The sequence below is a fragment of the Mustelus asterias genome, chromosome 6 (genome assembly GCF_964213995.1).
Source record: "Mustelus asterias chromosome 6, sMusAst1.hap1.1, whole genome shotgun sequence".
In the NCBI taxonomy this organism is placed as follows: domain Eukaryota; kingdom Metazoa; phylum Chordata; class Chondrichthyes; order Carcharhiniformes; family Triakidae; genus Mustelus; species Mustelus asterias.
The window spans coordinates 140,739,957-140,764,797 of NC_135806.1; the positions used below are offsets into that span (position 1 = coordinate 140,739,957).

The window sequence follows — 24,841 nt, forward strand, 5'->3', positions numbered from 1 at the left end:
CAGGTCTGTCATATGAGGAGAGACTAAGTTGGCAAGTATTATGTTCACTGGAGTTTAGAAGAGTGAGAGGGGATCTCATAGAAACTTATAATATTCTAACAGGGTTAGACAGGGTAGATTCAGAAAGAATGTTCCCGATGACGGGGGAGTCCAGAACTAGGGGTCATAGTTTGAGGATAAGGGGTAAACCTTTTAGAACTGAGGTGAGGAGAAATTTCTTCACCCAGAGGGTGGTGAATGTGTGGAATTCACTATCACAGAAAGTAGTTGAGGCCAAAACGTTGTCTGATTTCAAAAAGAAATTAGATATAGCTCCTGGAGCGAAAGGGATCGAGGGATATGGGGGAAGGGGAGGATCAGGATATTGAATTTGATGATCAGCCATGATCAAAATGAATGGCGGAGCAGGCTCGAAGGGCCGAATGGCCTATTCCTGCTTCTATAAGCTGTAGAACTGTAGAAATCCCAACAAATCCATCGAAGACAGAGGGTGGTGGTGGATGGAAAATTTTCGGATTGGAGGCAGGTTGCTAGCGGAGTGCCACAGGGATCAGTGCTTGGTCCTCTGCTCTTTGTGATTTTTATTAATGACTTAGAGGAGGGGGCTGAAGGGTGGATCAGTAAATTTGCTGATGACACCAAGATTGGTGGAGTAGTGGATGAGGTGGAGGGCTGTTGTAGGCTGCAAAGAGACATAGATAGGATGCAAAGCTGGGCTGAAAAATGGCAAATGGAGTTTAACCCTGATAAATGTGAGGTGATTCATTTTGGTAGGACTAATTTAAATGTGGATTACAGGGTCAAAGGTAGGGTTCTGAAGACTGTGGAGGAACAGAGAGATCTTGGGGTCCATATCCACAGATCTCTAAAGGTTGCCACTCAAGTGGATAGAGCTGTGAAGAAGGCCTATAGTGTGTTAGCTTTAATTAACAGGGGGTTGGAGTTTAAGAGCCGTGGGGTTATGCTGCAACTGTACAGGACCTTGGTGAGACCACATTTGGAATATTGTGTGCAGTTCTGGTCACCTCACTATAAGAAGGATGTGGAAGCGCTGGAAAGAGTGCAGAGGAGATTTACCAGGATGCTGCCTGGTTTGGAGGGTAGGTCTTATGAGGAAAGGTTGAGGGAGCTAGGGCTGTTCTCTCTGGAGCGGAGGAGGCTGAGGGGAGACTTAATAGAGGTTTATAAAATGATGAAGGGGATAGATAGAGTGAATGTTCAAAGACTATTTCCTCGGGTGGATGGAGCTATTACAAGGGGGCATAACTATAGGGTTCATGGTGGGAGATATAGGAAGGATATCAGAGGTAGGTTCTTTACGCAGAGAGTGGTTGGGGTGTGGAATGGACTGCCTGCAGTGATAGTGGAGTCAGACACTTTAGGAACATTTAAGCGGTTATTGGATAGGCACATGGAGCACACCAGGATGATAGGGAGTGGGATAGCTTGATCTTGGTTTCAGATAAAGCTCGGCACAACATCGTGAGCCGAAGGGCCTGTTCTGTGCTGTACTGTTCTATGTTCTATGATCAGTGAAGGTGGCCTTGTGGTAGACCGTGGTAGACAATCCCCTGTGAGATTTCTCAACCAGTACACCAAGGAAATGGAGTTCATTTCAAAGGTGCATTTGAGCGCAGGGTGGGGCCCATTAAGACATGTAAGGAAATTATTACATGCAGCTGCAGATTTAAACAGAGCAAATGTATCATTCACATATCGGAAATATGCAAGGGTAAGAGGGTAAATGTTATTTTATTGAAGATGCGATTCTTATGGGGATTCCCATGGCAACATTATCTATTTGAACAAACACAGTGTTGTTAAAACTGAACTCAACTACACGAGTTGCTGAGTTGATAAGATCAATGCATTCACACAGTGCTGGCGGGTCTAGATCACCATGATATAGTGCTGCAGTGCAAATATCTACTCCCTCTTTAAGTGAGTAGGATAACAATGTCAAATACTCACAGACCACAGCATGTTCAAAACTGACTGGAAGTCCCAAACAGGCGCCGGAGTGTGGCGACTAGGGGATTTTCACTGTAACTTCGTTGCAGTGTCAGTGTAAGCCTACTTGTGACACTAATAAATAAACTTTAAAACACTTTAAGCCTGTTATGTATATCCTGCAAGAGCTTGGTGCCAATGCCTTTACCAATCAGAGTCCACTTGCCAACAAATCAGCACTCTCTTCTCATACTATATAACTTGTTGTCTTCCCCTGTTGGATTCTAGCTCCAAATCATAGAATCTTTCCAGTGCAGAAGGAGGCCATTCGGCCCATCGAGTCTGCACCAACCACAATCCTGCCCAGGCCCTATCCCCTTAACCCCACGTATTTACCCTGCCGACACTAAGGGGCAATTTAGCACAGGGAGAACGTACAAACTCCACACAGACGGTGACCCAAGCCGGGAATTGAACCCGGGTCCCTGGTGCTGTGAGGCAGCTATGCTAACCACTGTGCCACTGTGCCACCCAAACCCTGGTTCTTTGGAGAATCAGTGATGAGGCACAAGCAGAGACTGATAGCTAAGTTCCGCACACATGAGGACGGCCTCAACCGGGATCTTGAGTTCATGTCACACTATCTGTAACCCCCACGACTTGTCTGGTCTTGCAAAATCTCACTAACTGTCCTGGCTGGAGAAAATACACATCTCCTTAACCTGTGCTTAACCCTCTCTCCACTCACATTGTCTGTACCTTTACGCTCTCTCCACTCACATTGTCTGTACCTTTAAGACTTGATTACCTGTAAAGACTCGCATTCCAACCATTATTTTGTAAATTGAGTTTGTGTCTTTATATGCCCTGTTTGTGAACTGAAATCCCACTCAACTGATGAAGGGGCAGCGCTCCGAAAGCTTGTGGCTTGTGCTACCAAATAAACCTGTTGGACTTTAATCTGGTGTTGTGAGACTTCTTACTCAGTCAAAGAAGACAGAGGGTAGCAGTGGAAGGGTGCGTTTCTGAATGGAGGGCTGTGACAAGTGGTGTTTCTCAGGGATCAATGCTGGGACCTTTGCTGTTTGTAATATATATAAATGATTTGGAGGAAAATGTAACTGGATTGATTCGTAAGTTTGCGGACGACACAAAGGTTGGTGGATTTGCGGATAGCGATGAGGACCATCAGAGGATACAGCAGGATATAGATCGGTTGGAGACTTGGGAGGAGAGATAGCAGATGGAGTTTAATCCAGATAAATGTGAGGTAATGCATTTTGGAAGGTCTAATACAGATAGGAAATATACAGTAAATGGCAGAACTCTTAAGAGTATTGATAGGCAAAGGGATCTGGGTGTACAGGTACACAGGTCACTGAAAGTGCCAATGCAGGTGGAGAAGGTAGTCAAGAAGGCATACGGCATGCTTGCCTTCATCGGCCGGGGCATTGAGTTTAAAAATTGGCAAGTCATGTTGCAGCTTTATAGAACCTTAGTTCGGCCGCACTTGGAATATAGTGTTCAATTCTATATTATTGGACTACCAGAAGAATGTGGAGGCTTTGGAGAGGGTACAGAAAAGATTTACCAGGATGTTGCCTGGTATGGAGGGCATTAGCTATGAGGAGAGGTTGGAGAAACGTGGTTTGTTCTCACTGGAGCGACGGAGGTTGAGGGGAGACCTGATAGAAGTCTACAAGATTATGAGAGGCATGGACAGAGTGGATAGTCAGAAGCTTTTTCCCAGGGTGGAAGAGTCAATTACTAGGGGGCACAGGTTTAAGGTGCGAGGGGCAAGATTTAAAGGAGATGTAAGATGCAGATTGTTTACACGGAGAGTAGTGGGTGCCTGGAACTCGCTGTCAGGGGAGGTAGTGGAAGCGGATACGGTAGTGACTTTTAAGGGGCGTCTTGACCAGTACATGAATAGGATGGGAATAGAGGGATATGGTCCCCGGAAGGGTAGGGGGTTTTAGTTCAGTCAGGCAGCATGGTCGGTGCAGGCTTGGAGGACCGAAGGGCCTGTTCCTGTGCTGTAATTTTCTTTGTTCATTGTTCTTTGTTAACGTGCAGGTTCAGTCAGCAGTTGGGAAGGCAAATGCAATGTTAGTATTCATGTCGAGAGGGCTAGAATACAAGAGCAGGGATGTACTTCTGAGGCTGAAACAGGCTCTGGTCAGACCCCATTTGGAGTATTGTGAGCAGTTTTGGGCCCCATATCTAAGGAAGGGTCGAAGCTTTGGAAAGAGTCCAGAGGAGCTTCATAAGAATGATCCCTGGAATGAAGAACTTGTTGTATGAGGAATGCTTGAGGACTCTGGAACTGTACTCGTTTGAAGGATGAGGGGGGATCTTATTGAAACTTACAGGATACTGCAAGGCCTGGATAGAGTGGACGTGGAGAGGATGTTTCCACTAGTAGGAAAAACTAGAACCAGAGGGCACAGCCTCAGGCTAAAGGGATGATCCTTTAAAACAGAGATGAGGAGGAATTTCTTCAACCAGAGAGTGGTGAATCTGTGGAACTCTTTGCCGCAGAAGGCTGTGGAGGCCAGGTCATTGAGTGTCTTTAAGACAGAGATAGGTTCTTGATTAATAAGGGGGATCAGGGGTTATGGGGAAAAGGCAGGAGAATGGGGATGGGAAAAATATCAGCCATGATTGAATGGCGGAGCAGACTTGATGGGCCGAGTGGCCTAATTCTGCTCCTATGTCTGATGGTCTTATGGTCTAACCCACGTAGACAGAGGGTGGAACATGTAGACGTTCTTGGAATTGAATCCGGGTCCCTGGCGCTGTGAGGCAGCAGTGCTAACCACTGTGACACTATGCTGCCTGGGACAATATTAATCATCACTTGGAGAAAGCTGGAATAATTAAGGAAAATCAGCATAGATTTGTAAAGAGCAAATTGTGCTTAACTAATTTGATTGAGTTTACCAATGAGGTAACAGAGAAAGTTGATGAAAGAAAGAAAATCGTGCATTTATATAGCAATTTTCACAAGGACCGGTCATCTCGAAGTGTACAGCAGACCGTGAACATACTTCTGAAGTGTAGTCACTGCTTATTGTTGAAAAGACCAACATGTTGTTGAAGCTTTATGTCATGCATTCGTCAGGCCAAGCATAAGCATGCCAAATTTCAAACCATCACACTTATGCATTCTCAAAGGTAAAAGGGTGATGATTAGTTAGCACTACTGCCTCAGCGCCAGGGACCCGGGTCCGATTCCCGGCTTGGGTCACTGTCTGTGCGGAGTCTGCACATTCTCCCCGTGTCTGCGTGGGTTTCCTCCGGGTGCTCCGGTTTCCTCCCACAGTCCGAAAGACGTGCTGGTTAGGGTGCATTGGCCATGCTAAATTCTCCCTCAGTGAACCCGAACAGGCGCCGGAGTGTGGCGACTAGGGGATTTTCACAGTAACTTCATTACAGTGTTAATGTAAGTCGACTTGTGACACTAATAAATAAACTTTAAAAAGCAACTGACTCTGATTGGCTGAAGCATTGCCATGGAGAGAGCAATGGAGAACTATAACAGAAACAGTTTCACAGTAACTTCATTGCAGTGGTAATGTAAGCCTTACTCGTGACTAAAGAATAAACACAGGCTCCTGAAACTCGCTGACAATTGAAAACATTCACTCCCTTCACTGCTGTGCACAATGGCAGAAGTCTGTACCATCTACAAGATGCAAGGCAGCAACTTCTCATGCTTCATTTGACAATAAATGCGAGTTTGTATATTTTTGTACGAACAATAGCGAGGTTACTTATTACTTGGAGGATTACTAGGTGGGGTAGAGGAATGAAGGAATCAAATACACCAATCACTAAAAGCTACCCTGTAAACTAACAAGATCATTAAAAAACAGCAAACTAAGCTTGAGGCTTTATTTCTAGAGGCATTGAATTGGAAAGTGGGGAAATTATGCTAAACCCGTATCAAATCTTGGTTGGACCACACTGAGAGTATTGTGTGCAGTTCTGGCTGAAATGTTACAAAAGCGTGTGGGGTAGAATTCTCCCAGCCCACCCGTGATGGGCTTGGTGAAGGACGGGTGGGGGCGGAGAATCTTGCTCGAGTCAAAAAGTCAGAAACCTGCCAGTGTAAGATCCCGTAACAATTCTCCCAAAGGCGGCTTAATGGAGGGTCGCTGCTCCCATTGGCTGCTGGTGTGAACATCATTTGCATTGAGTTTGACTTATAAGGAGCAGCTGGATGGACTGGGACTTTTTTCTCTGGAGCGTAGGAGGCTGAGGGGTGATCTTATAGAGGTCTATAAAATAATGAGGGGCATAGATCAACTAGATAGTCAACATCTTTTCCCAAAGGTAGGAGAGTCTAAAACTAGAGGCTGTAGGTTTAAGGTGAGAGGGGAGAGATACAAAAGTGTCCGGAGGGGCATTTTCTTCACACAGAGGGTGGTGAGTGTTTGGAACAAGCTGCCAGAGGTAGTAGTAGAGGCGGGTACAATTTTGTCTTTTAAAAAGCATTTAGATAGTTACATGGGTACGATGGGTATAGAGGGGTATGGGCCAAATGTGGGCAATTGGGATTAGTTTAGGGGTTTAAAAAAAAGGGTGGCATGGACCAGTTGGGCTGAAGGTCCTGTTTCCGTGCTGTAAACCTCTATGACTCTATGAGTCTATCTCATGAATGCTCATTGAGACAGCTGGCCACCGGAATCCTGTCAGGCTTTTCAATCTTACGTCAGGCCAGCGTGAAGTTACATCGGTCTGAATCCCGAGAGTGACGTGGACACAGCAGCCCTCAGTTTGCAAGAGACTTTGGGTGAGTGCAACAACTTCCTGCCATCGTGCTGCGCTGCTCCTGATGCGACGTCCACTACTCTGCCAGCGCTGACCCGCTCCTGCCCTCCATCTCCATGCCCAACTGGTCTTCATGGGCAGCCCCGTGCTGCTGGACTCACGCACCCTCCTGTCTCGGATCAGTGCAGTGCCCGGGGTTGGGGAGTACAGGAGTCTCCTTCCCCCTGCTGCCACACAGCAGTGTCCATCTGGAAAGCCCCGTGCTGTGGGACACATGGACCCTCCTGTGTCACTGTCTCGGGTCAGTGCAGTGCCTGGGGTTGGGGAGTTTGGGAATCTCCTTCCCCCTGCTGCCACACAGCAGTGTCTATCTGGACAGCCCCGTGCTGTGGGACTCTCACAGTCACTGCAGCAAAGGTCTGAAATTTAACTGGGTGTGGATAGTGAGGCGAGGACAGAAGGGTGGAGTTGTCCTGATGAAGACAATGGGGGAATGTGGAAGAGGGCTGTGCACGGAGGAGGGTTAGGGTGAGGGTTCACAATGGCAGGGAGCAAGGAGGCAGATGAAGGAGCTGAACAATGGAAGGCAGAGAGAAGACCGAGAGGAGGGACGCTGGACTCTGAAAAGGCTGCATGAAAAGCTCACAAACAGGGGGGTTGTTTACTGGAAGATGAAGCACAAAGACTCCAGATGCGGTAGGTAGGGGTGCAAGTGGGGCACGGGCAAATCAGAGGTGATGTGCTCAGAGGGGAGGGTGGTTGAATCGAAGAACAGACTTCTGAAGGCTGCTAGTCTTTTCCCTCTGGGTTGCTGACATCCTGCACAGTCTGGTGATGACAGCTAGTCTGGAGAGAGTGATTGGGGTGTGTTGGACTGGTGTTTAAATGTGGCCCCAGGACCGGAAAACCCATTGGCTGAGGGCAGGAAGAGAAATTAGCTGCCGGCCTGCCAGGTGACTCAGAGTAGAACTCACCTGTGTATAACCAATGAGGTTCCAAGTACGGAATCTGATGTGGGATCCTGCTGTGGGAAAGGCACCACAGAGTCACCCATCACCACACCTAGTCTCAAAATAGAGTAATTCCATCACCCATAGAGGCACTGGAGGTGCTGCAGAGAAGATTTCACAGAATCACAAACTACTACAGTGCAGAAGAGGCCCTTCGGCCCATCGAGTCTGCATCGATGCATGAAAGGGCCTGACCTGCCCACCTAATCCCACTTGCCAGCACTTGGCCCATAGCCTTGAATGTTCTGACGTGCCAAGTACTCACCCAGGTACTTTTTAAAGGATGTGAGGCATCCCGCCTCCACCACCCTCCCAGGCAGCGCATTCCAGACCCTCACCACCCTCTGGGTAAAAAAGGCTTTCCTCAAATCCCCCCTAAACTTCCCAATCCTCACTTTTAACTTGTGTCCCCTCGTAACTGACTCTTCAACTAAGGGGAACAGCTGCTCCCTATCCGCCCTGTCCATGCCCCTCATAATCTTGAACACCTCAATCAGATCGCCCCTCAGTCTTCTCTGCTCCAACGAAAACAAGGATGATACCAGAAATGATTGGGTATATATACATCAGGAAAGGATTGACAACTGGATCTCTTTTCTCTTGGGTGAATGAAAAGATTGAGGGGTGACCTTATCAAGGTCTTTAAAATCCTGAAAGGCTTTGATAGAGTGGATAAAGAGAACATTTCTCCTCTTGTCGGGAAGAGCATAACCAGAGACAATCGCTATAAAATAGTCGCCAAGAAATCCAATAAGAGATTTGGAGGAATTTCTTTACCCAAAGAGTAATGAGAATTTGGAACTTGCTACCCCAGAGAATGAGGAAGGAAATCAAGGACGCATTGAGTTAGAGATGTATATGAGGGAGAAGAGATTAGAAGGTTGTGATGATTGATTTAAATGAGGAAGAATGTGAAGAGGCTTATGTGGAGCTCAAACACTGGCATGGATTGGTTGGGCTGAATGGCCTGTTTCTTTGCTGTATGTGTGCTATCGTCCTATGTAGGAAAGGAAAGTGAAGGGACACAATACAATTATGTGACCACCAAGAAAGAATGAATTGGAGGAGGAGGCAATGAAAGAGCCTTGACTTCAATGCAAAGGAACAGGGGGTTCTGTATCACTGTGCAGGTGGAATAAGGAGGGGAGCATGCAAAGAAATATTGGCCGTGATTCTCCCATCGAGTTCCGCAACTTTTCTGGTGGGTCGGGGTGGGAGATGCGTGTTGCCGGCCGGTCGTAGATTACATGCCAAATTATTCCAAAGTGGAGAGATGAGGGAATTGGCACTTCTATGCTATAAACCAGGTCCACAGGGTGGGTAACAGCAAAGGGAAAGAATGATGTATCCATAAGACAATGACTGGACAAAGGCACACAGTGGCAGCAGCTCCAATCACAGCGGCACTCGGTTGTACAAACCAATCTCCTGAAAACAAGTTATTGCAAAAAGGACAGCCGGTTAAAATCCAAAACTTGAACTGAGAAGATTTCACCATCTCTGAAACTGAAGACAGTTTTCCCAAATGTGGACAAATAACCCACGTGTGGTAACTATCTGCTGGATTTAGCTCAAAGAGTTATATAATATTGTCTGGGGACTAAAGTCATACAGTCATACAGTCATAGAGTCATAAAGGTTTACAACATGGGAACAGAGTTCAGGAAACATAGGGGTAACTTCATGAGATACTGTGTGTAGAGTCACCAGCGTAGTTGAGTGTAACATTGTTGTGTATTATAATCCTTCTTGTTGTGTGCTTTTCTTTTAAGTTAATAAATATTGGCCAGAACTTTCCCACCGTTCACGTCCCACTGCCATTGCCAGCGAGGATGGAGGATTTGGCACTCAGCCAAATCTCCGTTCACTGTTAAACTGTTAAACTCTGGCCTCCCTGTGTTTTAATGCGATTCACGACTGGGACCTTTGCTGAGTGCGGAGATTCGAGTGAGAAGCTGAACTGACAAAGCAGTCGGGATCTAGAACAGTTTTCCTGCCAATTCAGCGCTTTTGGGAGAATCGCGGCCCTTATTTCTTTTAGTCCTGTCGAGTGACTGAGCGAGATTTAGATGGAGGGACAGATTGGGTGCCAGAGATGAGGGTAAGAGATCAAGTAGTGAGAATTTCTCCAGCATATTCTTCAGAAATCTGAGATAGATGCTGGACGAGCCTCCCCAGTACTTGAGCAATGGATAGACCTCAGCTTTAGAGACTCAAGGGATGTTGAGGATGAAAAATGATTGGAACAAAGGACAGAATGGAAATCTTTGGAGGCTGGTTTTCTCGGTTTTAATCCAAATCCACACACAAAGACTGATTACAAACCAATGGGGAAACAAAATGAGATTAATGAGGATACACTAGACCGACTCAAAAGAAAAATTACTTGCAGTTTCCTCTCATTTAAATTTTCCACCTTGCACTCACTCAGACCTCTCTGTCTTTGACCCAGAGTCATACAGTCATAGAGTCATAAAGGTTTACAACATGGAAACAGGCCCTTCAGCCCCTTTGGCCCATGCTGCCTAGTTTTTACTACGAAGTTAGTCCCTTCGGGAAAAGATATTGACTATCTAGCTTATCTGTGCCCCTCATTATTTTATAGACTTCTATAAGATCACCACTAAATCTCCTGCACTCCAGGGAAAAAAGTCTCAGTCTATCCAGCCTCTCCTTATAACTCAAGTCCTGGTAGCATCCTAGTAAATCTTTTCTGCACTCGTTCTAGTTTAATAATATCCTTTCTATAATAGGGTGACCAGAATTGCACACAGTATTCCAAGTGTGACCTTACCAATGTCTTGTACAACTTCAACAAGACGTCCCAACTCCTGTATTCAATGTTCTGACGAATGAAACCAAGCATGCTGAATGCCTTCTTCACCACCCTGTCCACCTGTAACTCCACTTTCAAGCAGCTATGAACCTGTACCCCTAGATCTCTTTTCTCTATAACTCTCCCCAATGCCCTACCATTAACTGAGTAAGTCCTGCCCTACCTCTAGCAGTTTTCCAATTAAGCTAAATTATCCACTTTGGAAGAAATAATAGTAAATTGGAATATTATTTAAATGGAGAAAAATTACATAATGCTACTGTGCAGAGGGACCTGGGGGTCCTTGTGCACGAATCGCAAAAACTCAGTCTGCAGGTGCAGCAGGTGATCAAGAAGGCGAATGGAATGTTGGCCTTTATCGCGAGGGGGATAGAATATAAAAGCAGGGAGGTCTTGCTGCAACTATACAAGGCACTGGTGAGGCCGCAACTGGGGTACTGTGTGCAGTTTTGGTCCCCTTATTTGCGAAGGATATATTGGCCTTGGAGGGAGTGCAGAGAAGGTTCACCAGGTTGATACCGGAGATGAGGGGTGAAGCTTATGAGGAGAGATTGAACAGATTGGGTCTGTACTCGTTGGAGTTTAGAAGGCTGAGGGGTGATCTTATAGAGACCTATAAGATAATGAAGGGGCTGGATAGGGTAGAGGTAGAGAGATTCTTTCCACTTAGAAGGGAAACCAGAACTAGAGGGCACAGCCTCAAAATAAGTGGGGGCCGGTTCAGAACAGAGTTGAGGGGGAACTTCTTCTCTCAGAGGGTAGTGAATCTCTGGAATTCTCTGCCCACTGAAGTGGTGGAGGCTACCTCGTTGAATATGTTTAAATCACGGGTAGATAGATTTCTGATCGATAAGGGAATTAAGGGATATGGGGAGCAGGCGGGTAAGTGGAACTGATTCGCTTCAGATCAGCCATGATCTTGTTGAATGGCGGGGCAGGCTCAAGGAGCAAGATGGCCTACTCCTGCTCCTATTTCTTATGTTCTTAAATGTAAATTGGAGGATCAGCCCCATATTTTTCAATTCTGTATTTTACTGCTTCCTGGACTCAACACTGAGTTCAGACCATGACAGTTATCTTAGATTTGTTTTTTTTTCTGTACCACAGTGTTAAGAATTGATGAAAATAAGATTAAAAAATGAAATTGGGATAAAATAAAAAGGGGGAATTGATAAGGGCAGCTGCCTGAAGGGGTTTTGATATGCAAATCAGCATACGAGTGAGAAAAGCACGTGTTTATGTGATTCAGGGGAAACAGTGGGATATAGAGGAAGTAACTTCAATTTGAATTGATTTGATTTGATTTATTATTGTCACATGCATTAGTATACAGTGAAAAGTATTGTTTCTTGCATGCTATACAAAGCATACCGTTCATAGAGAAAGAAAGGAGAGTGCAGAGTGTAGTGTTACAGTCATAGTTAGGGTAGAGAAAGATCAACTTAATGCAAGGTAAGTCCATTCAAAAGTCTGATGGCAGCAGGGAAGAAGCTGTTCTTGAGTCGGTTGGTACGTGACCTCAGACTGTTGTATCTTTTTCCCGACGGAAGAAGGTGGAAGAGAGAATGTCTGAGGTGCGTGGGGTCCTTAATTATGCTGGCTGCTTTGTTGAGGCAGCGGGAAGTGTAGACAGAATCAATGGATGGGAGGCTGGTTTATGTGATGGATTGGGCTACATTCATGACCTGTTTCTTGCCATCTTGGGCAGAACAGGAGCCATACCAAGCTGTGATACAACCAGAAAGAATGCTTTCTATGGTGCATCTGTAAAGGTTGGTGAGAGTCGTAGCTTACATGCCAAATTATTCCAAAGTGGAGAGGTGAGGGAATTGGCACTTCTATGCTATAAACCAGGTCCACAGGGTGGGTAACATCGAAGGGAAAGAATGATGTATCCATAGGACAATGACTGGACAAAGGCACACAGTGGCAGCAGCTCCAATCACAGCGGCACTCGGTTGTACAAACCAATCTCCTGAAAACAAGTTATTGCAAAAAGGACAGCCGGTTAAAATCCAAAACTTGAACTGAGAAGATTTCACCCTCTCTGAAACTGAAGACAGTTTTCCCAAATGTGGACAAATAACCCACGTGTGGTAACTATCTGCTGGATTTAGCTCAAAGAGTTATATAATGTTGTCTGGGAACAGAGTTCAGGAAACATAGGGGTAACTTCATGAAATACTGTGTGTAGAGTCATCAGCGTAGTTGAGTGTAACATTGTTGTGTATTATAATCCTTCTTGTTGTGTGCTTTTCTTTTAAGTTAATAAATATTGACCAGAACTTTCCCACCGTTCACGTCCCACTGCCATTGCCAGCGAGGATGGAGGATTTGGCACTCAGCCAAATCTCCGATCACTGCAGCGGGACTGGAGAATCGTGCTGGTGTGAACGGCCATGCTCCATAAGAAAATAAGAAATAGGAGCATGAGTTGGATATTTGGTCCTTCGAGCCTGCTCTACCATTCAACAAGATGATGGCTGGCCTTCTATCATAATCCTACCTGCCTGCACCATTCCCATATCCCTTAATTCCCTTTGTCCACAAAAATACATTGGCTTTTGTCTTGAAGCTGCTCCAGATCTGAGCTTCCACAGCTCACTGGGATGGAGAATTCCAAAGATGCTTAGAATCTGAGGAAATTTGCAACAGAGAAGGAGGCCATTTGGCCCATTGTGTCTGTGCTGATTGACGAGGAGCCACCCAGCCTAATCCCACCTTGGCCCGTGACGCTGTATGAGGAATCCATGGGCACTCTATAGCAGTCACTGACCTTGTGGATAAAGGGACAGAATCTCCATGAATTGGTTAAAGTTTCAATTTGAGGCTTGCAAGCTGTATCAATGGCCATGCCATGTCTGACAGGTGAGACGGTTAGCTGAAATCTGACTGGAGGATATTGTACAATTGATGGTAAATAGAAAGGACTCGGTAGTGAGGGTCCTGTGTTGTGTTCTTCGGGCAACTCTGGGTCTTCCTGACGCAATGGAGTGTTCAGAAAACCATCAGGCTCTCTTCAAATGATCCAAAAAAAAGACACCCCAATCTAATCTGGGCAAGATGTTTACAAATTCCAGCCTGGCGCTCACTCCATAGCGTCCAATGTCCATCTATAAACCATCGCAATGTGACTGAATGATTTGTATCTGTTCTGACTGTATAACAGACCCAGTACAGAGACTGGCAGTTTGATATTGAAACACTGATGTCTGTCCCTGCGCTGGTTTAATATTCTCTCTCTCTCTCTCTCTCCACAGAACATTCTCTGAATGATTGGTCAATGACAGTAGCGGATGAAGTGAGTGTTGGGGATGGGGGATCCGCTGTCCTGCCGTGCACTTTCACCCACCCACCCACTAATCGCACACTCACCGGCTCCGTGATCTGGTTCACCCGTCACCCAACTATTGACCCAGGGAAGAATAAGACTATCTTTAATTGTACATATCCGGGTACGGCCCATCCACGGGGTGAACTGTGTGAGAGTGGGAAACAGCGGGATGGGGGGAGTCGGTTCAGATTCTTGGGGAACCTCAGCAACAACGATGTGTCAATAATGATGGAGCGGCTGAGCCGGGAGGAGAGCGAATTGAGATATTACTGCCGTGTGGAACTCAACATTGACAAGTTTCAAATAACAACAGGAACCGCTCTGAGACTGAGAGGTAAGGATCGATGTTCAGCGCTGTTGCTGCACCCCCTCCCCGGGGTTCAATGGGTAAAGACCCCCACCAATGGGAGCTCTCGGGTTTGACCCCTGTTCAAGCTCCCAGACCTCCACCAATGGGATCCCTGCTCCACAGGCATTGGCTGAGGACAACAGATCTGCTACCTCTTGAGATTTGATTTGATTTATTATTGTCACGTGTATTAGTATACAGTGAAAAGTATTGTTTCTTGCGCACTATACAAACAAAGCATACCGTTCATAGAGAAGGGAAGAAGAGAGTGCAGAATGTAGTGTTACAGTCATAGCTAGGGTGCAGAGAAAGATCAACTTAATGCAAGGTAAGTCCATTCAAAAGTCTGACGGTAGCAGGGAAGAAGCTGTTCTTGAGTCGGTTGGTATGTGGCCTCAGACTTTTGTATCTTTTTCCCAACAGAAGAAGGTGGAAGAGAGAATGTCCGGGGTGCATGGGCTGCTTTGCCGAGGCAGCGGGAAGTGTAGACAGAGTCAATGGATGGGAGGCTGGTTTGCGTGATGGATTGGGCTACATTCACAACCTTTTGTAGTTTCTTGCGATCTTGGGCAGAGCAGAGACATACCAAGCTGGGGGTTGGGGATGGGGCTTGGGTGGGGGTGGGGGTTGGGGGGTTTGGGGTGAGGGTTGAGGGTGGGGGTGAGGGTGGGGGTGGGGGTGAAAACTTTGAAGTGATTTAAAGGACAATGACAATTAGCAATGGGGTGATTTTGGGTTCTGGACGAATGAATTTGATTGGCTGAATGGGCCTTCTAGTCAGCATAAAATCCCTACAGTGCAGAAGGAGGCCGTTCGACCCATCGAGCCTGCACCGATCACAATCCCACCCAGGCCCTATCTCCACATATTTTGTAGTTCCTTGCGATCTTGGGCAGAGCAGAGACATACCAAGCTGTGAGACAACCAGAAAGAATGCCTTCTATGGTGCATCTGTAAAAGTTGGTGAGAGTTGTAGCTGACATGCCAAATTTCCTTAGTCTTCTGAGAAAGTAGAGGTGTTGGTGGGGCTTTCTTAACTATAGTGTCGGCATGGGGGGGACCAGGACAGGTTGTTGGTGATGTGGACACCTAAAAACTTGAAGCTCAGGATGATGTGTTGTTGCCTATCCTTACTGATTGTGGTCTGTAAGTTAGGAAGTTCAGGATCCAGTCACAGAGGGAGGAGCTGAGGCCCAGGCCACAGAGTTTGGAGATGAGTTTTGTAGGAATAATGGCGTTGCAGGCTGAGCTGTAATCGATAAGCTCTCATTGGGTGAGCACATTGCAGGGTGAGGATAACCCCACGTATTTACCCTGCTAATCCCCCTGGCACTAAGGGGCAATTTAGCATTCCCAATCAACCTAACCTGCACATCTTTGGACTGTGGGAGGAAACCGGAGCACCCGTGGGAAACCCACGGAGACATGGGAGAATGTGCAAACTCCACACAGACAGTGACCCGAGGCTGGAATTGAACCCGGATCCCTGGCTCTGTGAGGCAGCAGTGCTAACCACTGTGCCACCGTGCCATCCTGTATCTGTGATCAAGGAATTGTAAATGAGGGGTGGGTGAGTGGGAACAGCCTGTGAGAGATATGAGTGGAGTCTTTAAATATTCATTCTGCTGTGAGGCTGAAAGAAACATAACAAATGGAATCTACATTTCTGCACACTGAATACATCATTCTGTTTGTCCTTTCCTCAGATGCGAGTGGAAATGACCTCGTGGTGAATGGGACTGAGGGAGCTTCGGTTACATTGCCCTGTATGTTCACACCCCACAGCGACTACTCCATGACCAATGTTAGCTGGATGAGGAAGGAGCCCTACCAACACGTGGTCACATTTAGAGTCCAATCAGATGGATCATGGACAACTGTAAATGGTGGAAATCGATACGAGTTCATTGGGAATCTAAAGGAAGGAAATGCCTCAATTAGGATAAACCAGTTGAGTGTGAATGACGATGACACTTACCTGTGTCTGGTGGAGTACACATCGTCCAATTCTCATCATCTGATCCTGAATGAGACACGTCTGCAGGTCATACATGGTAAGGGTGTACATTGAGGTTCTAACAGATTCGGTGAACTTTGATGCTTCATTGGTTATAATTTGCATGTGCAGATCTTTCTAGGTTTAGAAAACATTTGAAGATGTTTATATTAAAGACATTGACACACACGTAACATTCAGTCCAATCCACAGAGAATGGAAAGTTGCACTGACATTTAACTAGAAGGTGCTACAATATAGAAATTGTTTACTCCTTCATCCAGAATAGTTCCATTGGTTCTTGTGCGTTACCCCCAAGTGTCCATTTGACTGTGGGAGGCATCACAGTCATGGACCTGTCCTAGCCTAGCATTAGAACGTAGACCTTAGAACAATACAGCACAGGGACAGGCCCTTCAGCCCACGATGTTGTGCCGAACATGACGTTAAATTAAACTAATCCCTCCTGCCTGCCCTTGGTCCTCTATTCCTTGCATATTCATGTGCTTATCTAAAAGTCCCTTAAATGCCCGTATCGTATCTGCCTCCACCACCCCTGGCAGCGTGTTCCAGACACCTACCACTCTCTGTGTAAAAAAATTTGCATTCACACATGGATTATTGACAGGAGGTAGTAACACTGAGAAGGGTGAACAATTACCAATTCACTTATTTATTAGTCACAAGTAGGCTTACATTTGAAGTTACTGTGAAAGTCCCCCAGTCGCCACACTCCGGCGCCTGTTCGGGTACACTGAGGGAGAATTTAACATGGCCAATCCACCTAACCAGCACGTCTTTCGGACTGCGGGAGGAAACCAGAGTAAAGAACAAAGAACAGAGCACCTAGAGGAAACCCACGCAGACACGGGGAGAATGTGCAATGTCACTGACAGTGACCCAAGCTGGGAATCGAACCCGGGTCCCTGGCACTGTGAGGCAGCGGTGCTAACCACTGCGCCACCGTGCCGCCGCAACCTGGCGGTAGCTTGAATCTAATGCAGCCCTTGCAGCTTCCTGAGCTGAGACCAGGTGAGTTAGCCCAGGATCTGGGGACTACTCTGAGGGATCATAGAACATAGAACATTACAGCGCAGTACAGGCCCTTCGGCCCTCGATGTTGCGCCGACCAGTGGTACCAATCTAAAGCCCCTCTAATCTACACTATTCCAATATCATCCATATGTTTATCCAATAACCACTTGAACGCTCTCAACGTTGACGAGTCCACCACTGCTGCAGGCAGGGCATTCCACGCCCTTACTACTCTCTGAGTAAAGAACCTACCTCTAACATCTGTCCTATATCTCTCACCCCTCAATTTAAAGCTATGTCCCCTCGTGCTAGCCAACACCATCCGAGGAAAAAGGCTCTCACTATCCACCCTATCTAATCCTCTGATCATCTTGTATGCCTCTATTAAGTCACCTCTTAACCTTCTTCTCTCTAACGAAAACAACCTCAAGCCCCTCAGCCTTTCCTCATACGATTTTCCCACCATACCAGGCAACATCCTGGTAAATCTCCTCTGCACCCTTTCCAACACTTCCACATTTTTTTCGAATATTGTTCTAAATGTATAATCTATGCCACACGTAATTAATTAACTGGCTCCTTCTTGTCTTCTGATGTGGAAGGGGCTGCCTGACAGGATGATGGAAACAGATTCAATCATAGCTGGATAAATATTTGGAGGGTAGAAAATAGTGTGGCCATGGGAAGGGGCAGGTGAGTGGGGCTAACTAGATAGCTGTGTCAATGAATGGCCACCCTTGCTGCTGTAAGATTGTACCATTTTACATGACAGTTCCATGGAGTCAAGAGCTCGGGTCACATCCATCCCTCATAAAGAGGTGAGCTGAATCATAGTAGCATTGAGAGAAATGTGGCTCACGCCAGAACAGGACTGGATACTCAACATCCCGGGTTATAAGGTTTCTGGTAGGAACAGGGTGGGTAAAAAGGGAGGAGGTGTAGCAGTCTTGGTTAAAGGTAGTATCATTGCCCTAGAACGAGATGCGGTTCCTGAATTAGAATCTATATGGTTGGAGTGGAGAATCAGGAAGGAAGCAGTGACCTTGTTTGATATTTATTATCGACCCCCAAATAGTGGGAAGGAAGTTGAAGAGAGCATTCATAAGCAGATTATGGATACCTTCAGGACAAGTAGGGTGGTGATAGTTGGGGATTTCAATTTCCCTGAGGTAGACTGGGAAAAGGATAGAGTGTGGGGCACAGAAGGGGAGAAATTCCTGCAGTGTACGCAGGAGAACTTTCTGGAACAGTACATTTCCAGTCCTACCAGGGAGGAAGCTGTGCTGCATCTGGTCTGAGGAAATGAGACAGGCCAGGTGGAAAATATCAGAGTGGGGGAACAGTTGGGAAATAGCGATCATAATATAATGTTCAATATTAAATTGCAAAAAGATAAGAATCAGTCAATGATTAAGCTCCCAGACTGGAAAAGGGTAAATTTTCAGGGTCTAAAAGTTGTACTGGTGTAGGTTGATTGGAAAGGCGTTTTGGTGGATGAAAAATGGTAGACTTTGAAAGGAGAGGTGAATAGGGTGCAAACTAGGTACATACCCATGAGAAATAAATACTGGGTATCCAAAGCTAGAGCACCCTGGCTAAGGATATTGATGAGAAAATAAGGATGATGCATGCCGGGATAATAACAGCAATAGAAATCAGGAAGATTATCTCACGTGCAGGAGAGAGGCTAGGGCTGAATAAGGAAGCATGTGGAAAGGATGGAAGGCTGTGCTAAAACAAAGGTGTGGAGGTGCCGGCGTTGGACTGGGGTGGGCACAGTAAGAAGTCTCACAACACCAGGTTAAAGTCCAACAGGATTATTTGGTTAATGTGGCTTTTGCTACCAAATAAACCTGTTGGACTTTAACCTGGTGATGTGAGACTTCTCACTAAAACAAAAGTACAGAGGTAGTAGATGAACTGGTTGTAAATTTCCAAAAATCCTTGGATTCTGGTAAAGTACCAAAGGATTGGAAAACTGCCAATATGACATTCCTATTCAAAAAAGGAGGGAAGCAAAAAGCAGGCAACTATCAGTTGATTAGCCTAACATCTATTGTTAGAAAAATGTCGGAATCAATTATTAAGGAAGTAATGGCAGCAGATTTGGCGGCACGGTAGCACAGTGGTTAGCACTGCTGCTTCACAGCTCCAGGGTCCCGGGTTCCATTCCCGGCTCGGGTCACTGTCTGTGTGGAGTTTGCACATTCTCCTCGTGTCTGCGAGGGTTTCCTCCGGGTGCTCCGGTTTCCTCCCACAGTCCAAAGATGTGCGGGTTAGGTTGATTGGCCATGTTAAATTGCCCCTTAGTGTCCTGGGATGCGTAGGTTAGAGGGATTAGTGGGTAAATATGTGGGGGTGGGGCCTGGGTGGGATTGTGGTCGGTGCAGACTCGATGGGCCGAATGGCCTCCTTCTGCACTGTAGGGTTTCTATGATTTCTATGATAATCTAATTAAGCAGAGTCAGCATGACTTCATGGAAGGGAAATCGTGGCTGATTAATTTATTAGAGCTTTTCGAGTGGATAGAGGGGCACCAATAGATGTGTTGACTTTGGTCTTCCTGAAGGCGTTCGACAAGGTACCTCACAAAAGGTTAAGTCATAAGATAAGAGCCCATGGTGTTGGATGGAATATATTGGCATGGATAGAGAATTGGCTAATGGGCAGGAAACAGTGAGTGGGGATAAAGGGTTCTTTTTCAGGTTGGTGACCTGTGCGGTTCCGCAGGGATCAGTGCTGGGACCACAACTGTTTACAATATATATTAATGACTTGGAGGAAGGAAGAGAATGTACTGTAGCCAAATTTGCAGACAACACAAAAATAGGTGGAGAGGCAAGTTGTGAGAGGGATACAAAGTTTACAAACGGGTATTAACAGGATAATTAAATGGGAAAATACTTGTCAAATGGAATATAATGTGGGAAAATGTGAGGTTGTTCATTTTGGAAATGAGAACAAAAGAACAGAGTACTATTTAAATGGAGAAAAACTGCAGAAAGCTGCAACACAAAGGGACTTGTGCAGGAAACACAGAAAGCTAGCACACAGGAGCAGCAGGTAATCAGGAAGGCTAATGGAATGTTGGCCCTTATTTCAAGGGGGTTGGAGTATAAGAGTCGGGATGTCTTGCTGCAACTGAACAAGGTACTGGTGAGACCACATCTGGAGAACTGGGAGCAGTTTTAATCCCCTTATTTAAGGAAAGATATTGGGCGGAATTTTCCTGTTTCGCTTGCCACGAGAATCGTAGTGGGCAGGACAGAAAAGTCAGTGGACCATGCAAAGGTCCATTGACCTCTGGTTTTTGGGTGAGTGCAGCGGGAAAACCCTGCCCATTATTTCATTGAAGGCAGTTCAGGGAAGGTTCATGAGGATGATCACGAGTATAGAGGGATTGTCTTATGAGATACAATATTGGGATCCTTCTTTAAAGAAAGATGTAAATGCATTGGAAGCAGTCCAGAGAAGGTTCACCAGAATAATTCCAGGAATGGGCGGGTTGTCTTATGAGGAAAGATTGGGGAGGTTAGGTTAGTAGCTGCTGGAGTTTGGAAGAGTAAGGCGACTTAGAGTCATTGAGTCATAGAGGTTTACAGCATGGAAACAGGCCCTTCGGCTCAGCTTGTCCATGCCGCCCCATTTTTTTAACCCCTAAGCTAGTCCTAATTGCCCGCATTTGGCCCATATCCATCAATACCCATCTTATCCATGTAACTGTCTAAACGCTTTTTAAAAGACAAAATTGTACCCGCCTCTACTACTACTCCGGCAGCTTGTTCCAGACACTCACCAACCTCTGTGTGAAAAAATTGCCCCTCTGGACCCTTTTGTATCTCTGCCTTCTCACCTTAAACCTATGCCCTCTCATTTCAGAGTCCCCTACCTTTGGGAAAATATATTGACTATCTAGCTGATCTGTGCCCCTCATTATTTTATAGACCTCTATAAGATCACTCCTAAGCCTCTTATGCTCCAGAGAAAAAAGTCCCAGTCTATCCAGCCTCTCCTTATAACTCAATCCATCAAGTCCCGGCAGCATCCTAGTAAATCTTTTCTGCACTTTTTTAGTTTAATAATATCCTTTCTAAAATAGCGTGACCAGAACTGTACACAGTATTCCAAGTGTGGCCTTACCAATGCCTTGTACAACTTCAACAAGACATCCCAACTCCTGGATTCAATGTTCTGACCGATGAAACCAAACATGCCGATTGCCTTCTTCACCACTCTGTCCACCTGTGATTCCACTTTCAAAGAACAAAAAACAAAGAAAATTACAGCACAGGAACAGGCCCTTCGGCCCTCCAAGCCTGCACCGACCATGCTGCCCGACTTAACTAAAACCCTCTATCCTTCCGAGGACCATATCCCTCTATTCCCATCCTATTCATGCATTTAAAACTCAGTATTGTATCCCCTTCTACTACGTCCCCCGGCAGTGAGTTCCAGGCAGCCACCACCCTCTGTGTAAAAAACCTGCCTCGTACATCTCCTTTAAACCTTGCCCCTCGCACCTTAAACCTATCCCCCCTAATAATTGACTCTTCCACCCTGGAAAAAGCTTCTGACTATCTACTCTGTCCATGCCTCTCATAATCTTGTAGACTTCTATCAGGTCGCCCCTCAACCTCCGTCGTTCCAGTGAGAACAAACTAAGTTTCTCCAAACTTTCCTCATAGCTAATGCCCTCCAAACCAGGCAACATCCTGGTAAATCTTTTCTGTACCCTCTCCAAAGCCTCCACATCCTTCTGGTAGTGTGGCGACCAGAATTGAACACTATATTCCAAGTGCGGCCTAACTAAGGTTCTATAAAGCTGCAACATAACTTGCCAATTTTTAAACTCAATGCCCCGGCCGATGAAGGCAAGCATGCCGCATGCCTTCTTGACTACCTTCTCCACCTACGTTGCCACTTTCAGTGACCTGTGTACCTGTACACCCAGATCCCTTTGCCTATCAATACTCTGAAGGGTTCTGCCATTTACTGTATATTTCCTATCTGTATTAGACCTTCCAAAATGCATTACCTAAGGAGGAGGTATTGGGGTTCTTGAGAAACATTAAGGTAGACAAGTCCCCAGGGCCTGATGGGATATACCCCAGAATACTGAGAGAGGCAAGGGAGGAAATTGCTGGGCCTTGAGAGAAATCTTTGTATCCTCACTGGCTACAGGGGAGGTCATGATGTGGAGATGCCGGCGTTGGACTGGGGTAAACACAGTAAGAAGTTTAACAACACCAGGTTAAAGTCCAACAGGTTTATTTGGTAGCAAACGCCACTAGCTTTCGGAGCGCTGCTCCTTCGTCAGGTGGAGTGGGAGATCTCACAAACAAGGCACACAGTGTGTGCCCTGTTTGTGATCAGACCTCCCACTCCACCTGGCGAAGGGGCAGCGCTCCGAAAGCTAGTGGCGTTTGCTACCAAATAAACCGGTTGGACTTTAACCTGGTGTTGTGAGACTTCTTACAGGGGAGGTCCCAGAGGACTGGAGAATATGTTGTTCCTTTGTTTAAGAAGGGTAGCAAGAATAATCCAGGTAATTACAGGCCGGTGAGCTTTACACCATAGAACATAGAACATAGAACATTACAGCGCAGAACAGGCCCTTCGGCCCACGATGTTGCACCGACCAGTAAAAAAAAAAACTGTGACCCTCCAACCTAAACCAATTTCTTTTCGTCCATGAACCTATCTACGGATCTCTTAAACGCCCCCAAACTAGGCGCATTTACTACTGATGCTGGCAGGGCATTCCAATCCCTCACCACCCTCTGGGTAAAGAACCTACCCCTGACATCGGTTCTATAACTACCCCCCCTCAATTTAAAGCCATGCCCCCTCGTGCTGGATTTCTCCATCAGAGGAAAAAGGCTATCACTATCCACCCTATCTAAACCTCTAATCATCTTATATGTTTCAATAAGATCCCCTCTTAGCCGCCGCCTTTCCAGCGAAAACAATCCCAAATCCCTCAGCCTCTCCTCATAGGATCTCCCCTCCATACCAGGCAACATCCTGGTAAACCTCCTCTGCACCCTCTCCAAAGCCTCCACATCCTTCCTGTAATGTGGGGACCAGAACTGCACACAGTACTCCAAGTGCGGCCGCACCAGAGTTGTGTACAGTTGCAACATAACGCTACGACTCCTAAATTCAATCCCCCTACCAATAAACGCCAAGACACCATATGCCTTCTTAACAACCTTATCTACTTGATTCCCAACTTTCAGGGATCTATGCACACATACACCTAGATCCCTCTGCTCCTCCACACTATTCAAAGTCCTCCCGTTAGCCCTATACTCAACACATCTGTTATTCCTACCAAAGTGAATTACCTCACACTTCTCCGCATTAAACTCCATCCGCCACCTCTCGGCCCAACTTTGCAACCTGTCTAAGTCTTCCTGCAAACTACGACACCCTTCCTCACTGTCTACCACACCACCGACTTTGGTGTCATCAGCAAATTTGCTAATCCACCCAACTATACCCTCATCCAGATCATTAATAAATATTACAAACAGCAGTGGCCCCAAAACAGATCCCTGAGGTACACCACTTGTAACCGCACTCCATGATGAATATTTACTATCAACCACCACCCTCTGTTTCCTATCCGCTAGCCAATTCCTGATCCAATTTCCTAGATCACCCCCAATCCCATACATCTGCATTTTCTGCAGAAGCCTACCATGGTGAACCTTATCAAACGCCTTACTAAAATCCATATATACCACGTCCACTGCCTTGCCCCCATCCACCTCCTTGGTCACTTTCTCAAAAAACTCAATAAGGTTAGTAAGGCACGACCTACCTGCCACAAAACCATGCTGACTATCACCTATCAATTCATTACTCTCCAAATAACTATAAATCCTATCCCTTATAATTTTTTCCAACATCTTGCCGACAACAGAAGTGAGACTCACCGGTCTATAATTCCCGGGGAAGTCTCTGTTCCCCTTCTTAAACAATGGGACAACATTCGCTAACCTCCAATCTTCTGGTACTATATACACCAGTGGTAGGGAAATTATTGGAGAGGATTCTTGAGACAGGATTTATTCCCACTTGGAAATAACTGAACGTATTAGTGAGAGGCAAGATGGTTTTGTGAAGGGGAGGTCGTGTCTCACAAACTTGATCGAGTTTTTTGAGGAAGTGACGAAGATGATTGATGAGGGTAGGGCAGTGGATGTTGTCTACATGGACTTCAGTAAGGCCTTTGACAAAGTCCCTCATGGCAGACTGGTGCAGAAGGTGAAGTCGCATGGGATCAGAGGTGATACAAAACTGGCTCGGTCAAAGAAGACAGAGGGTAGCAGTGGAAGGGTGCATTTCTGAATGGAGGGCTGTGACAAGTGGTGTTCCTCAGGGATCAGTGCTGGGACCTTTGCTGTTTGTGATATATATATATAAATGATTTTGAGGAAAATGTAACTGGATTGATTAGTAAATTTGAAGACAACACAAAGCTTGGTGGATTTGCGGATAGCGATGGGGACCATCAGAGGATACAGCAGGATATAGATCGGTTTGAGAT

General features: G+C 46.0%; 1 protein-coding gene across 4 annotated transcripts in view; it reads left to right on the forward strand.

The window, feature by feature from the left end:
• Window positions 1-24,841, forward strand: part of LOC144495190 (uncharacterized) — a 984,403-nt gene that overhangs the window by 907,656 nt on the left and 51,906 nt on the right. For all 4 annotated transcript variants that reach the window (XR_013498220.1, XM_078215220.1, XM_078215219.1 and 1 more), the window contains exons 2-3: window positions 13,833-14,240; window positions 15,962-16,309. Coding sequence is in view for 3 of the 4 variants with exons in the window: in XM_078215220.1 (XP_078071346.1) it covers window positions 13,833-14,240; window positions 15,962-16,309 (756 nt within the window). In the remaining variant the exon portion in view is untranslated. The remainder of the gene's footprint in view (window positions 1-13,832; window positions 14,241-15,961; window positions 16,310-24,841) is intronic.